Raw genomic sequence first — 14022 nt, 5'->3', positions numbered from 1 at the left:
TACATCTCAAGAGATTTTGCAAGAAATGTTACTTACATATATTTATAATATCAAAATATGTTTATGACCTTCAATGTCTATTCATACGAGGTCTGTCCAGAAAAAGTCCAGCCATTGTTTCTGACAAGAACAGTTTGCGTGACATTCATGTAACCTGGCAGCAAAGGAGACTGGAATGTGCATGCATGAACAAAGACTTCACTGTACCAGTCAGTGGGGGTGGCAGACACTGTTGAGGGAGCCTGTGTACTGTGTGGCTGTCACATTCAAAATGACTGCACGAATTGAGCAAGAATCTGCAACAAATTTTGCATTAAGCTTGAGCATTCCTCCGCAGAAACTGTTCAGATAACTCAGAAGGCCACAGCTGTGGGCAACTGATGATTGGCAGCTTCATCACGACAACGTGCCTGGACATGCATCACGTCTCATGCAGTTTTTTGGTGAAACATCAAATTACCCAGGTGACTCAGCCTCTCTACACCCAAGATTTGGCACCCTGTGACTTTTGGCTTTTCCCAAAACTAAAATCACCTTTGAAAGGGAAGAGATTTCAGACTGTGGATGAGATTCAAGCAAATATGATAGGGCAGCTGATGATAACTGGGAAACTGTACAAGGTTCCAAGGTGCCTACTTTGAAGGGGAAGTGAGGTGCCACTGTCCAATATATAACATCTTGTATCTTCTTCAATAAACGTCTCTATTTTTCATATTAAATGGCTGGATACCTTCTGAACAGACCTCGTATATACTCAGTACCTTTATACTCTAGTATGTATGGTTAACACCTCATCTAGGGAGTATTTACTCCCTTAATATGATGAGGATTTGATAATTCTCTACATTGCTATGAAGCTTCACCTCAGTGCAAAAATGAGTGTGGACAATTTGATACCAGAGGCGCTTAGCCCACAAGAAGCAACAGGTCTTACAAGTCTAATCTTTTCCTTAATTCACTGAAAAATTTTAAGTGACATTTTAAAATCTGAAAAGACAGTCAAGTTTACTTTTCTCAACCATAGTTCTATTTATCAGAATTTGCCCTTGAAATCAGTGAGTAATGAAGAGGACGAGCAGTTTGCACACTTATTATACTTATCAAACAGACTGCCCCAGTCATATCAACCAGCGTGGCAGGGCAGAAATAGCAGGGACCCAGGGAATTCATATCTCAAACACCCCATGGGAAAAGGGCGCAATCTTCTGAAAACCTTGGTCTCTTAAAACTTAGCAAAATCCTTTTCCAGCAACAGTAACTTTTCACTTACCCTTACAATTTATGTTGACCCTAAAAAATAAAATGTTTACCTTACAATCATAATTTCAAAAGTGATACCATACATGCATACTCGTATCAAATAATCGATGAAAATTGGAGGTGATTACAATTTAAAAATAAATTAAAGGAGCTGAGTAAATAGTACTGGTCTACATATTCTTCATGTCTTTTAATTTATATAAGTAAGCAATACTCAAATTAGTTAACAGTCGAAGTCCAGTTGTGGTGGGAGTGCTGTGGAACAGCAGTAACTTTTGCATTCATTGCCTGCCTTCTACAAATCACAGATGGAGTGGAGAAAATAGAAAGAAAAAAGTGATTATATATGGTAGAATAGATGCTGATGAAAACGTATTAAAAATACATATAGTAATAAACCAATTCTACATGAGAAATCTAGTCACCAAGGTAACTTGTTAAACGGTGAGTCTACTATAATGAATACCAAGATAAAGACTACAAATTATGGAAGAAATTTAAATACATATAGATCCATTCAAGACACTAAGATTCAAAACCAATTCATGCCACACTGTATAACTATTAGGCATACATTTAATAAGACTAATAATGTGAAATTATTACACTATATAAAAAGATAAATTACATTTTCTGACTATGGTATGTTACAACTTCTGTATTCCACTTTTTGCTACAAATGCTATAAAAATTGTACTCAGTGAGGCAGAGGAACAAGTCAAAATACACAAAGCACTCTCAGCCACCCAGAAGGGGCCATTTCTGGGACAGTTAACCATATGCGACACTGGAATTAAACTTGACATTATGGGACAAATGTGATGTAGGAAATTTTGAAATTAAAAATAAAGAGAATAAAATTACAAGTCACAAAATAATGGGCTGTCATTAATTAGAAGTTTAAAATATATTTTACACTACATTGAAGGAGAAAATGAAACTTTTTCCAAGTTCTTTTATTGTATTTACAAGTATAAATTTTCATCATTTTCCTCAAAGTTTAGAAAGGGGAAAATAAATTTTGTTTCAAATAATCTATGAGATAGAAAAAAAACAGTTCCCAAAGCAAAGAGCCATATCCCAGGAGTGACCATTGCACATACCTTCGTCAGGACGTGGAAGATGTACGGGTACATCAGCCCCTTCTTGTGACGGTGCTCGGCTACTCTCAGCACCTCGGGCGCAACGGGGGGTAGTGGTGGGGTGGTGATGTCCATGTGGTTCCTGGTGGGCATGGACAGGAGGCACGGAATTGGCTGGACGGTGCCGATCTGGCTTCCCTTTCCTTCAGCAAGCTGGCTGCCTGAAGAGGCAGTAGATGAACCTTCTGCCTACAGAGCAGTGGGTAAGAGGGGAAAATGGGTTCATGTCATGCTGTCTGTCCACCCAAGACAGAGTCCTGTCTAGTAAGACACAATGAATACCTTCACCAATGAGGACAAGGGAGCACCAACCCCAGCTTGGACAAAGGGAGTGATGAGTGGGTACCTACCTGCCTGTGCTGAGGAGTGGGTGCCTGGAGGAACTGCAGCTCCTGCTGGGTGCCCCCACCCATGGCTCCTCTCTTAGGCCCCCTGTGGGTTGACAGTGGCTGTCTGTGCTTGCTAACCCCATGTGGCCAATCCTGGTGTTTACACTTTCCTTGGAGACCCTGCCTAACACCAAGCAGGCATGGTCCTCTCTACAGATGAGGAAACTAATGCTCAGAGAGGGCATGTCATTTGTCCATGGTTATATGGCCAGCAACTTGTGGAAGTAGGACTCAAACCTCAGCCTGACTCAGGTCTGTTCTTCACCACCACATCTGGTATTTAAAGGATAAACAAAAGCCCAAATTCAGGTATTTTCTTTGGTCATTATAAAGCACCAAATTAATTATACACAGGAAAGTGTTTATGAGAAATTAAATCAAAAGACCAGGCTAATTCCATTAAAAATGATGAGTCATATCTATATATACTGACACAAAGATCTGGGCTTGATATATCATTAGGTAAAAAATACCCATTCTGTAACAATCAACTGCCAAAATAAGGAATGTATGTATGTAAATAGGAACAGGAGTCGGTAACATCAAGGCAGTAGGACTAAGGGCAAGTAATGCAGAGGGGACCCTCAGTTTTCTCTTTATGAACTTTAGCAAAGTCTGATTTTTTTTACCAAGAGCAATTATTATTGGCATAATGAACTATTTTTATCTTTCGCACAATAAATGTTGGAAATAATATTGCTTATTGTTTGGTTTTGTGCCACCCTAGATACACATTTTCCCACTATGAAAAAAAAATGTGTGTTCTTCACAATGGTATTAAGTGCTCGATTTACTCCTTAAATCACAATGTGCCAAAATTAGTCTTAAGAAGAGTAACTCATGGATAATTCACAAGTGTTTTCTATATTCCCCATTTTACAGAATGTATACATAAACCATTGGAAGGTGCTTTGCAAATAGTAGGCACCCATGAAGCTTACTTATAGGATAATCATTCAACAGTAACAGTACTTCAGAATTTTAAATGGAATTCTGATATTTTGTCACCTTGTATATAAACAAGCCTCTTCCAGCCAGAGACCCTGTTATCTAAGTGATCATCTGTAGGGACAGACGTGGCTTTTCAGTTAAAAAGATATTTCTATTTTTTGATCACTATTAACAGGTTAAAGCAGAAATGGAATGTGGTTTATTTCATATCCCACAAATATCCTACAAGACATAGGGCTCTGGAAAGGCTCTAAGTGCTTGACCAGACTATGCAGCCAGCAGACAGGGTCAGATTTCCACCAGGCTCTCATCCTGCCCTGTGAAAAGACAGCAAGCAGGTGTCATAGCCCTGAGATCCCTCCTTCCCCTGACCTTCCATGCTGTAATTCCCCCACTCCCTGCCAATGTCTGTATTATTCACAACATGCTTAGAAAGAGAGAGTGAGTTTTATTTTCAAACAATCTCTAACACCTCATGCTGAAAGACCCAGGACTTGAGAGAATAAAAGGCGTAGACCTACTACCTTTGTTTGGTCTCCTGGGTCTCCCCGTGCTTGAGGCTCCGAATGGCTTCCTGTCTTCTCCCAGGCAATTTTGTTCCCACTGATATGGCTGAACATAAAATGCACAGGATTACTGTTTGTGTTGACCACTTCCCACACATGCACATAATGACAAGAAGGGCCTGTGTTACAGACTTGAGGATACCTTGTGCTTTACTTATCTTGGCTCCCCCAACAAACCACCACTAGAGAGAACTATCCGGGAGCATTGCCTGCCTACCTCCAATGGGTATATGATAACTACTCACTGTGGAAGAGAAAACATAGACTACCTTGCCCATACCAAATACTCAGCTTAAAGATGGCCTACGATAAGCTAGTGCCACAAGGTACAGGAGACATAAATGTAACCTTTCCTTTAAGGAGTTTAGTCATCTTGGAGAAAGAAGAATTTTTTCAATCCCATTTAATTGACAATTATCAAGCAGCAGAATGTTAAATGTTATCTGAATCATATGTTACTCATAATTTATAAATAAACGTTTCTGTGCCAAGTGGAAACACAGGGAGTTCCAGCCTACTCATGGGGAAGGGTCATGGGAGGTGGGCCCCTTCCAGGCCCAAGGACAGAGAATGGGTTTGTGAGCTCAGAGAACAGGGAGTTAATGGAATCTTAGTTAGGGACTTGGCAAAGAATAAAAAAAGAGTAAGGAAAAGAGATGGGGAAGATTATAGCATATCTAAAATGCCAGAATAAGGTATTTCAATGAGCATTTTAAAAAAAATTGTGGGTTGTGATCCATTAGGAAAACAATTTAGTGGGTTTAACCAGCATTTTTAAGTAGTAAAATGGAACAGAACAGAAGGCTTTGAATGTGGTATAAATGATATTATTTCATAAAGACTTTGTTCATTTGTTCATTATAGGCCACAGTGTAAGAGAAAGTTTATTCTTGTGGGCAAGTTTTGTGAAAAACATCATACTGGAGGAAGCAGGAACCCTAGAGCCTGAGCTGCAGCCTTCATCAGAGAAGAGTACAATGCCACTGTGGGGACAACTAGGATAGTTCCAGGCACCCACTCATTACTGATCTGTCCCTTGCAAGACTCTGAGCCAGAAGTGTCTTCTAAAACCAGGGCTGGACACAGGCACGCCAGCACAGAGAGCTTTTCACTGGCTTGTCTTTCTAACTGACCAGTGTTGACAGATGGAGAGATTTAAGACCCACTAATCCTCCTATCTTCCAAATGACTTCATTTTAGTTCTATTGTAAAAGACAAAACAAAACAAAATGAAAAACTGCTAAAAAGAGGTAGGAAGCCTGTCCCATCTTAGAGCCTTGTTCTAGCTCCTTGATCCCAGTCATGGAATTGGGACACCAGGATGAGACATAGGAGGTTTCTCCACACGAAATGGGGGCAGCTCAGCTACCCAGTTATCCCATATCCAGGCTCCCAGTCTCCAACGAAGACTCTGAGAAACCACTGCTCTGTCCAAGTCTGCTATTAATGTGTGCAATCTCAGGCTATAGTTTCACAAACTAGAGGAAAAACTAGTGATGAGAAGGAAGCATCAAAATAAATGCAAGCACTCCAAGAGCAAAGTGATCAGTCCAGTTTAAAAGCAAAGAGAAGAGCCCTGGCCGGTGTGGCTCAGTTGATTGGAGCATTGTCCCGTAAACTGAAAAGCTATGGTTTGATTCCCAGTCAGGGCACATGTCCGGCTGCAGGTTCAGTCCCTGGCCAAGGCCTGCATGGGAGGCAACTGGTCAACGTTTCTCTCTCACATTGATGTTTCTTTCCCCCTCCCTTCCCCTCTCTCTAAAATCAAAATAAAGAAGAGTGGCTACTAATTGGCAGGGGAAGGTAAGAGGTTCAGGAAATGAATCTCAGTCAATTATTCACTAATCATATACCACCAGTAAGGACATGAATCAGTAAACCCATTACATGATTTAAGTGTGCCATGGCCTGCGAAACAGGGAAACAAAGGATGGACAACCTTGTCACGCTCACATGACCAGAGTGAGTATTCCATGAAATAGAGAGGAAAGGCTAGCAGCTCTTAAATGATCTAGAATGTGGTATAAATAGAGATGCTCATGTACTTTTTCATAAAAAGGTAAGTAACATTTATTCAGTGAAATTATAGAACAAATTACTTGGATACTTTTGAACTTTATAAAAAAATAGATATAACATGTATTACTTATAATTTTAAAGATTTAAATATAATAAAGCTACAAAAAAATGCACCAATCACAAGTGAACAACTTAGTAAGTGCCCAGGAACTGAATAAGCCATGTAAGCAACCAGGGATGCAGCCCCTGCTGGATCTACTCCAGTGACTTCCTTACTCAAGGACAATAGTTATTCTGACTTCTGACAGCAAAGATGCTTTTCCCTGGTTCTGAATGCCATATAAATGGAACAATGGAACTGTGTACTTTTCATGTCCAGTGGTTTTGGCTCACAACAGTGGTTCAGACTCATCACTCTAAACACCCATCATGCATGTGGGAGAACTCCACAGCTGGGTCTATAATCCAGCCCTGCAAGGAGACCCCAGGCCCCCTCCTTAACATACTTAAGTACTTTCGCTCTCATGTTAACCTCTCAGAGGGAAGGCATTGAATCTCAGAAGGATTGACATGCATTTCTCTGATAACAATAAAGATAAGCACCTCTCCATGGGTGATATTTTTTGTGGAATGTCTGTTCAAATATTCTGCACATTTTCTACCTGATACTTCTTACAGACTTAAGTCTTATGGACTTACAGACTCATTATATGTTCTGGATGCAAATTCGTGGTCAGGTTTAAGGATTGCAAGTATCTTCCATACTCTATTGAATTACCACCCCTCCCTCTTCATGGCAGGCTGAAGTTTTTATATGTGACACCTCATCTTGAAGGTCCTTGGCTACAATGTCATCTTAGTGCAGGCTTCCCTCACCATCCCTCCAATCCCTGCTATTATCATTGTTGTTTCTGTCATGGCATATATAACTTCATCACTATTTGCAATTATTGTCTGTTTTTATAACTAATTATAAACTCTGTGAAGATAAGATCTTACACACCACCATCAAGCAGGTACCCAAGTACTATATGAATACACCACATAATCATAGTCTAAAGATATATGGCAAAGAAGGCATCTCTTTTACGTGACATAAAGTACAACAAAGGGACACTCATTAAATTTGCAGCTCCCAAATATGACAACCCTTAGTGATCGCCCCCCACTGTCGATTAGTAAACATACAGAGAAGTGTACCTGAGGGGTGGGGGGACGGGGAGGAGGAGGCCTTGCTACTAAAGTAGAAAGCTTGTCCCACCTAAGATTACACAGAACTTATATTTATAAATCTTAGTTTTGTTCTATATAGATTATCACAAGCTCAAAATAAAATATTACTATAATCAAGATGATCACATGGCCTTCTAATAATCATACTATAAAATCTAAGATTCTGCCTGAAAAGCATCTTTATACTAGCCAATTTTTTAAAATCCAGAATATTTCAATGATAGCTATATTATTTCACAGTTCAAGAAAACAAAATTTTGATTATGAAAACAAATGCCTTGCCTTGAAGAACAAATGAATTAGAGACTTCAGAATATTTCTACATACAATTCATTCTACATGACTACTCATGCCTCACAGTCATACCCAAAACCACTTATACACAGACACAATGTTTCACTGGCCATGCCCCAGGGAACATGCTGAGACCTGGGCCTGGCTCGGTGGCCCAGGCAGGAAGCCACCATGAATTCTCTGTTGAATTCTCCTGTATACCCCAAGGGATAACTCTGTGCTGATAAAGTTCAGGCTCGGAGAGAAGAAACCACTTCAGAGCTACAGCAACACTGACTAAATTCAGATCCTGACTCACCATTCCAGACATCATCGCATGCTGTTACAAGGAAAGCCAGCCTCGGGATGGGTTTTACACAGACACACTTGATGCAACAGGCAATCAACAAAAAACAATTCTCACAGTCCAGGAACAGTGGCAGCAGAAAGGCCAGCACCACACCACTGGAATCTGTGGACTTTCAAGAGACGAACTACAAGGCCTCATCTCACTCCAGGATACTTGGGGCTTTTTCTGCATTAAAGCTAGTTGAGGAGCGCAAACACTGGAGTCTCTCTCCTGCACATTTTTCTAGCCAGCAGGTCAGTGGTGCCAGGATGGATACGGACCGGTATGTATTTACACTGAGTATAAAAGTGTCTGACCCATCAGTGATCTCTCACTCTTGGCTCTACTGCAATGGGTGTGGTTTGCCTTGATGGTGCAGAAAAAGAAGATAACACCACAGCTGACTTAGTTGTCAATAGAAAAGAAATAAAACCACAAGAGAAGAAAAACACATGAAAGACTGGTAAAAGATCAAATCCACAGGAGCAATATTAGTGTGTGTGTAAGGTCACAGATATGGTCAAATCAGGTAAAGATGACTTTCAACAAGTGTGCACACATTTTTCTTTCTGTTTGCTCCCCAACAGCTGTTCTCATTCAACAGAACCCCCACCCCCATGAGAGTTCTGATGGACAGAACCAGTGACTCCTACTACAGAGCATAAAAATTTGAGCTCCTGTGTAGGCACACTCTCCTTAGGCTCTGAATTAAGCTAATGTCACACACTGAGGTTCTTTCATAAAAAGTCGGAACAGAGAGAGTCCCGGTTCTGAGTGGTTTCCTACACAGCAGTCAGACAGAGCTATTCACCAAAGCTTGTCAGGATCCCCTGTGCCATGCAGGCCATGGGGCTGTCCCCTTCCTGCCCACCAGGGAGGGTTCAGAGACACCTGAGTCAGACAAAATGAACATAAAGTGCCTACATGAGTCAGTGGGCAGCAAGAACACATATAGGAAGAGATGATTACTAATTTTTACTAACACATATAAGTAATTCGGATTTGTTTTTACGAGATGTTAGAAATCCTGCCTTGTGTTAAAAAGTCAAAATATAAATGTAAAGTCAATATTTGTCTAGCACAATAGTGTAACAATCTGAAAGAAAAAACCTGCAGCTTATTTAACCTGTCTGGAACCTGGTATCCTAGGAAAGGTAAAATAAAATGCTTTGCGAATCACATGGCTTCTCTGGAATGGGAGCATGAGAGTACTCACAGTAGAACAAAAACACCAACATCACTTCAAGGGAAAAAGATGCATTAGAAACCTATTTACAGGGACACCAGATCAAAGGCAATGAATGAAATTCTTTAGGTATAATAACTATGTATGGTGTCAGATGGGGGTCCTGGACTTATCAGGGTGATCACTTCATAAATTACATAAATGTCTAATCACTATGTTGTATACCTGAAACTAATATAATGTTAGCATGTCAATGGTAATTGAAGTTTTTTAAAAATTAAAATAAGTTTAAAATAAAATTAAAATTAAGTGCTACTTAAAAGAAACTTTTTTTTTATTGCACCCACTTATTTTTAAAGTAACAGTAGTAACTATCACTTAGTTATTACTAAGTGTGGTTAGTCATCAGCTGATTTAACTCACAAACAACCCAGTGACCTCCCAGTCACATAGCACAAGTGGCAATAGGACCCAGCAGAGCCCGCCAGGAGACATCAGGAGGCCTGAGCCCTGACAGAATGGGTCTACAGTCCTCTGGGGGACTGACAGTGACTGTTAACAGCCCAGACTTAGTTCCACAGAAGTCATGTGGGGGCCTGCAAAACTTACACCACAGATGCCACCTTGACACAATACCTTAATATCAATGTATATGTAATTGTACGATAAAATGGAACAACTCTATACAAATCAAGTCAACAAAATGGAGAAAATGTAAGTCTGTCTTGTTTCCTAATAGGACTTTTAAATCTCCATTTAGAAATGTCAGTAATGACATGCAAAAACACTTAAGTGATGTTCAGTGTACATACTCAGTTATATTTATACACAAATCAGAATACATGCTTACATTGTAGAGTATGAAAAAAGGCAGAAAAGGAAAAAAGCAAGCTGTTTGTTCCTAAGATCCCATTACTGTAAAAATCATGTTAGTTAAGCAGCAAAAAATTAAAATGTTTGAATATTCACCAATCTTTCAGAAACAGTTTTATCTCTAGATGTGGAATTGTGGGGGATTTCCTATTCTGTTGTATGTTTTTTTAATGTTTCAATTCTGTAACTTTGTATTGAGGCATTAATTAGAAAAAAGGATCAAGCAACTAAAATCTTCGAATTACCAACTCAGATCAGATTCTAATGCTAAAAGCCAATAAAATAAACATCTCCATAAGGATTCGACTGTAATTCTTAATTCAACTAAAAGAGGATGACAAAGATTTGACAAAGGCCAGGAAAAGAAGAAAAACAAAAACACTCCCAAAAATAGAGCAAGAAGTGTATGTTGATTATACTCTAGGAAAAAGAACAGGAGAAAAAATTATACAGTTACAAAGCAGCACTTTTTTCTTTTTTGCTTCAAAATAATGGTCATGGATTCGGAATAACTGCCCAGGCACCACACAGTCCTCTGACAGACAGAGACACTGCAGTAGCAGGAGGCTGTGATTCTGCAGCAGTGAAGGGACACTCAGGGTAACTCCAGTGACACCCACACAGCTCATCCCAGTCCTGGTGGGCCACCCAACTCGCCCACCTGTGTACAGGGGCCCTCTCACAGCCCAAGATTCCTTGTCCAACACAGATCTGCAAACTGTCCAGGGACATGTGTCCACTTCAAGCCCCTAACAACCCAGGATGTCCATTCCAGCAGCATGGTAGGAAAAACCACCACACACTCCCAGCTGAAGATGCTAAAATACTAGGTTAGGTATTAAAAAAAGCAGGGGAGAGGTACAGGACAGGGCCTGCCCAGCACACACACATACCTGTGGTACATGCATTTGTATATATACATACACCCAGAGTAATGGTGCCACTGTCTGGACCCGAAGATCAATCAGTAGGCACTTTTATACCCAGCTACTCCACAGGATACCTCAGCATGCACTTCCTTTCACATAAGAATATTCTTGGGAGTTGGGGCATGTCTCTGCTCTTGCCAACATGGCTGCAGTGCACCTCAGACCCACCTCTGAGCTCCAATGTTGCTAACATTCTGGGAGGAGTGCCTAAGGCTCTCGGACACCACGAATGCTGAGTACCTACCAGGAGAGTTAAGACCTTGTGTCCCACCAACTCTACCCATTTCCTCCATTGAACTTATCTTTAAAAACAAATGTTTGCCAATTTCATAGGTTAAAAAAAGGTATCTTATGTTTTAAGTTGCACTCCTGTGATTTTCTTTGTGAACGAGAATATCCTTTCATATTTTACTATCTGTATTACCTCTGTGAACTGCATGTTTATGTGCTTTGCTATTCAAAAGCCTTTTTTTAGTGGGGACTGGGACAATTCTGTCTAACAGTCCCATTACCCCTCAGCATCATGCTTTAAGAAAAATCACTGATTTCTGTTAGGGAAACAGTCAGTGTCCCTTATTCTGTGGACTCTCCACATTCTGGTACTGTTCACCTGCCCATGTATACACAGTGGAAGTGCAAACACCTGAGGGAATCGAACAGGAAAGAGTGATGAGGGGTGATAAAGTGACAGAGGGACACACCCAGCTGGGAGACTCCCTTCCTTGATGTTATACAATTCAAGGTCCTAGGTGCAGCAATTACAAACATTTCTATAGTCAATCTGCAGAAACTTACAAGAGGTTCTGGAGTCCAACTATGGAGTAATTTCCAAGCTAAATGGCCCAGCCACCCAGATACCTGCTCATCCGGAGGACAATGACACCAAGATCGGCCTTTCTAAGCAAACACTGTAGATATTTCACGTCTCACTGAGAATAGAGATCAGGCTCCTCACCATCCAGCATCAACCTCACTAGACCTATTGGTCAGGTTACTACCCCTTCTTCTACCCTTGTATCTGTCCAGCTCTGTACCCGCTGTCACAGCTCAAATTTCACCTCTCAGTGCAGTGCTCCTGCCTCCAGCCCCTCTTATCTGGTGTTTTTTTCATACACTCATCAGTGTTCACCTCTTTGGGGGCTGCCTGCACCACGCCCTGTCTGTACTGCCTGCCACTGTGCTCACTGGTACACACAAGTGCTCAAATGTTGCTGTGCTGAATAGATGGATGATTTCTTTCCCTCAAGACCACCCTCAGAGCACACTGAATCCTTATTCACATCTAAACCTAACTTACCTCTCACCAGGTTTTGAACTAGGAGAGCGACCCTCTATCCTATGCATGGCCTCAACTGCACACATACAACTCACTGAACAGGCTAGAATCCTCGCCCTGAAATCAAGAACACCACCCTTCTCTTGGCTTCCTGTCTCAAGCAAAGGATGCCTATGACCACGGCTGATATCAGGTCCTACTCTGTCTGGTTTATGACCCCGAAGCTTCAGGCACACGCACCCTATTTCCTCTTCCCTCCCTCCTTTCTCTCAGTTTTAACTGTTCTATTTCTCATTTGTTAAATGGAGAAGCACATTCAAAGAAATTAAGACACTGCTATGCCACACAACTTAATCCAATCTTTCAATTCCTAGTTGTGAATGGGCTCCACCTGCTTCATCACATTTCATACCACAAGGAGGGCAAGACATCCCCTCAGACCCTACACCAAGTCCACCACCCAGAAGCTCCTCCAGAAAATGTAGTGAGTGTGGACAAGTGAGTGACAGAGCTCAGAAGCGGGAGAGGAGGACAGTTCCAGGAAAGACAATGTTGATCAGAACCTTTGGGAACAGGGTGGAGCTGAATCTGCACCAGAGAATGGAGGAGCTCTTAAGCAATCTTACCCCAAGTTCAATGAACATCCTAACTGGGCAGTTTGCCAAATTAGGTTAGCAACTTCCATTATCTCTGAATCCCTACCTGAAGGAACAAGGCTGCCACCAAAACTCTCTATGCCAGGCCTCTGCTGGCTTCCACATTTGTCGCCACACAGACTCTGAGCAACAGAGTAGATACTTCTGCTTCAAGTCTGTGTTTCAGAATTTGGAAAGAATGAACCCCAGCACAGAAATTCTCACTCAGTAGGTCTTAAATATATTTTCTTTCCAAAAGGTTAATTTAAAAGATTGAATGTTATAACTTCACTTCATTTTAGGACTTTAGGATTGTATACATGGTGAGTAAGAGTTTATGAATTTTATGCTTCTCTGCTCCATACATCTCACAATCTCTAGATGTTAGCAAACTCCTTGGTCACTGCCATTTGAGGTCAGTGCCCATTTTACAGATGGAGTAAAAAAAGGACAAAAGAGGAAAAATCTCCAGCATCAGGTGACACACCCAGTAAGAACTTCCAGGAAGAATGGAAACTGTCTCAGATTTCTTACAACAGAAATTCAAAGTAGTACCAACCAGCCCTGGGCATCTACCCTGTTAACTAGAGTTCAAACCTAGGAAAAGGAGATGCAGACATAAAGTAAAGACTCTTTCTTTTCCTTTTTTCTTTTATTTAAATCACGTTTCTTAGACACATAAGGCGTTTTAAAGGAAGAAGGAGGACTTTACATTTAAGACTTCCTCAATCAGATTATAACAAATGAAGTACTTGAAAATTCATTTACTTTAGGGGCACACATTTAAAATATTCCTTTCTGCCCTGGCTGGTGTGGCTCAGTAGACTGAGTACTAGCCTTTGAACCAAAGGTTGCTGGTTCGATTCCCAGTCAGGGCACATGCCTGCGTTGCAGGCCAGGTCCCCAGTAGGGGGCATGTGGGACGCAATCAATCAATGTGT

At 40.9% G+C, this 14022-nt stretch overlaps 1 protein-coding gene across 2 annotated transcripts in view; it reads right to left on the bottom strand.

The window, feature by feature from the left end:
- Positions 1 to 14022, bottom strand: part of FAM120A (family with sequence similarity 120 member A) — a 125002-nt gene that overhangs the window by 38076 nt on the left and 72904 nt on the right. For both annotated transcript variants that reach the window (XM_054588076.1, XM_054588077.1), the window contains exons 8-9: positions 4267 to 4354; positions 2364 to 2591 (exon numbers count right to left, since the gene is read on the bottom strand). In XM_054588076.1, the coding sequence (XP_054444051.1) occupies positions 2364 to 2591; positions 4267 to 4354 (316 nt within the window). The remainder of the gene's footprint in view (positions 1 to 2363; positions 2592 to 4266; positions 4355 to 14022) is intronic.

The sequence above is a fragment of the Pteronotus mesoamericanus genome, unplaced genomic scaffold (genome assembly GCF_021234165.1).
Source record: "Pteronotus mesoamericanus isolate MK-2021 breed Mesoamerican mustached bat unplaced genomic scaffold, CSHL_Meso_final scaffold_125, whole genome shotgun sequence".
Taxonomy (NCBI): Eukaryota; Metazoa; Chordata; class Mammalia; order Chiroptera; family Mormoopidae; genus Pteronotus; species Pteronotus mesoamericanus.
Note: the sequence above shows the minus strand (reverse complement) of the source record. Positions and strands in the feature narration are given on the sequence as shown.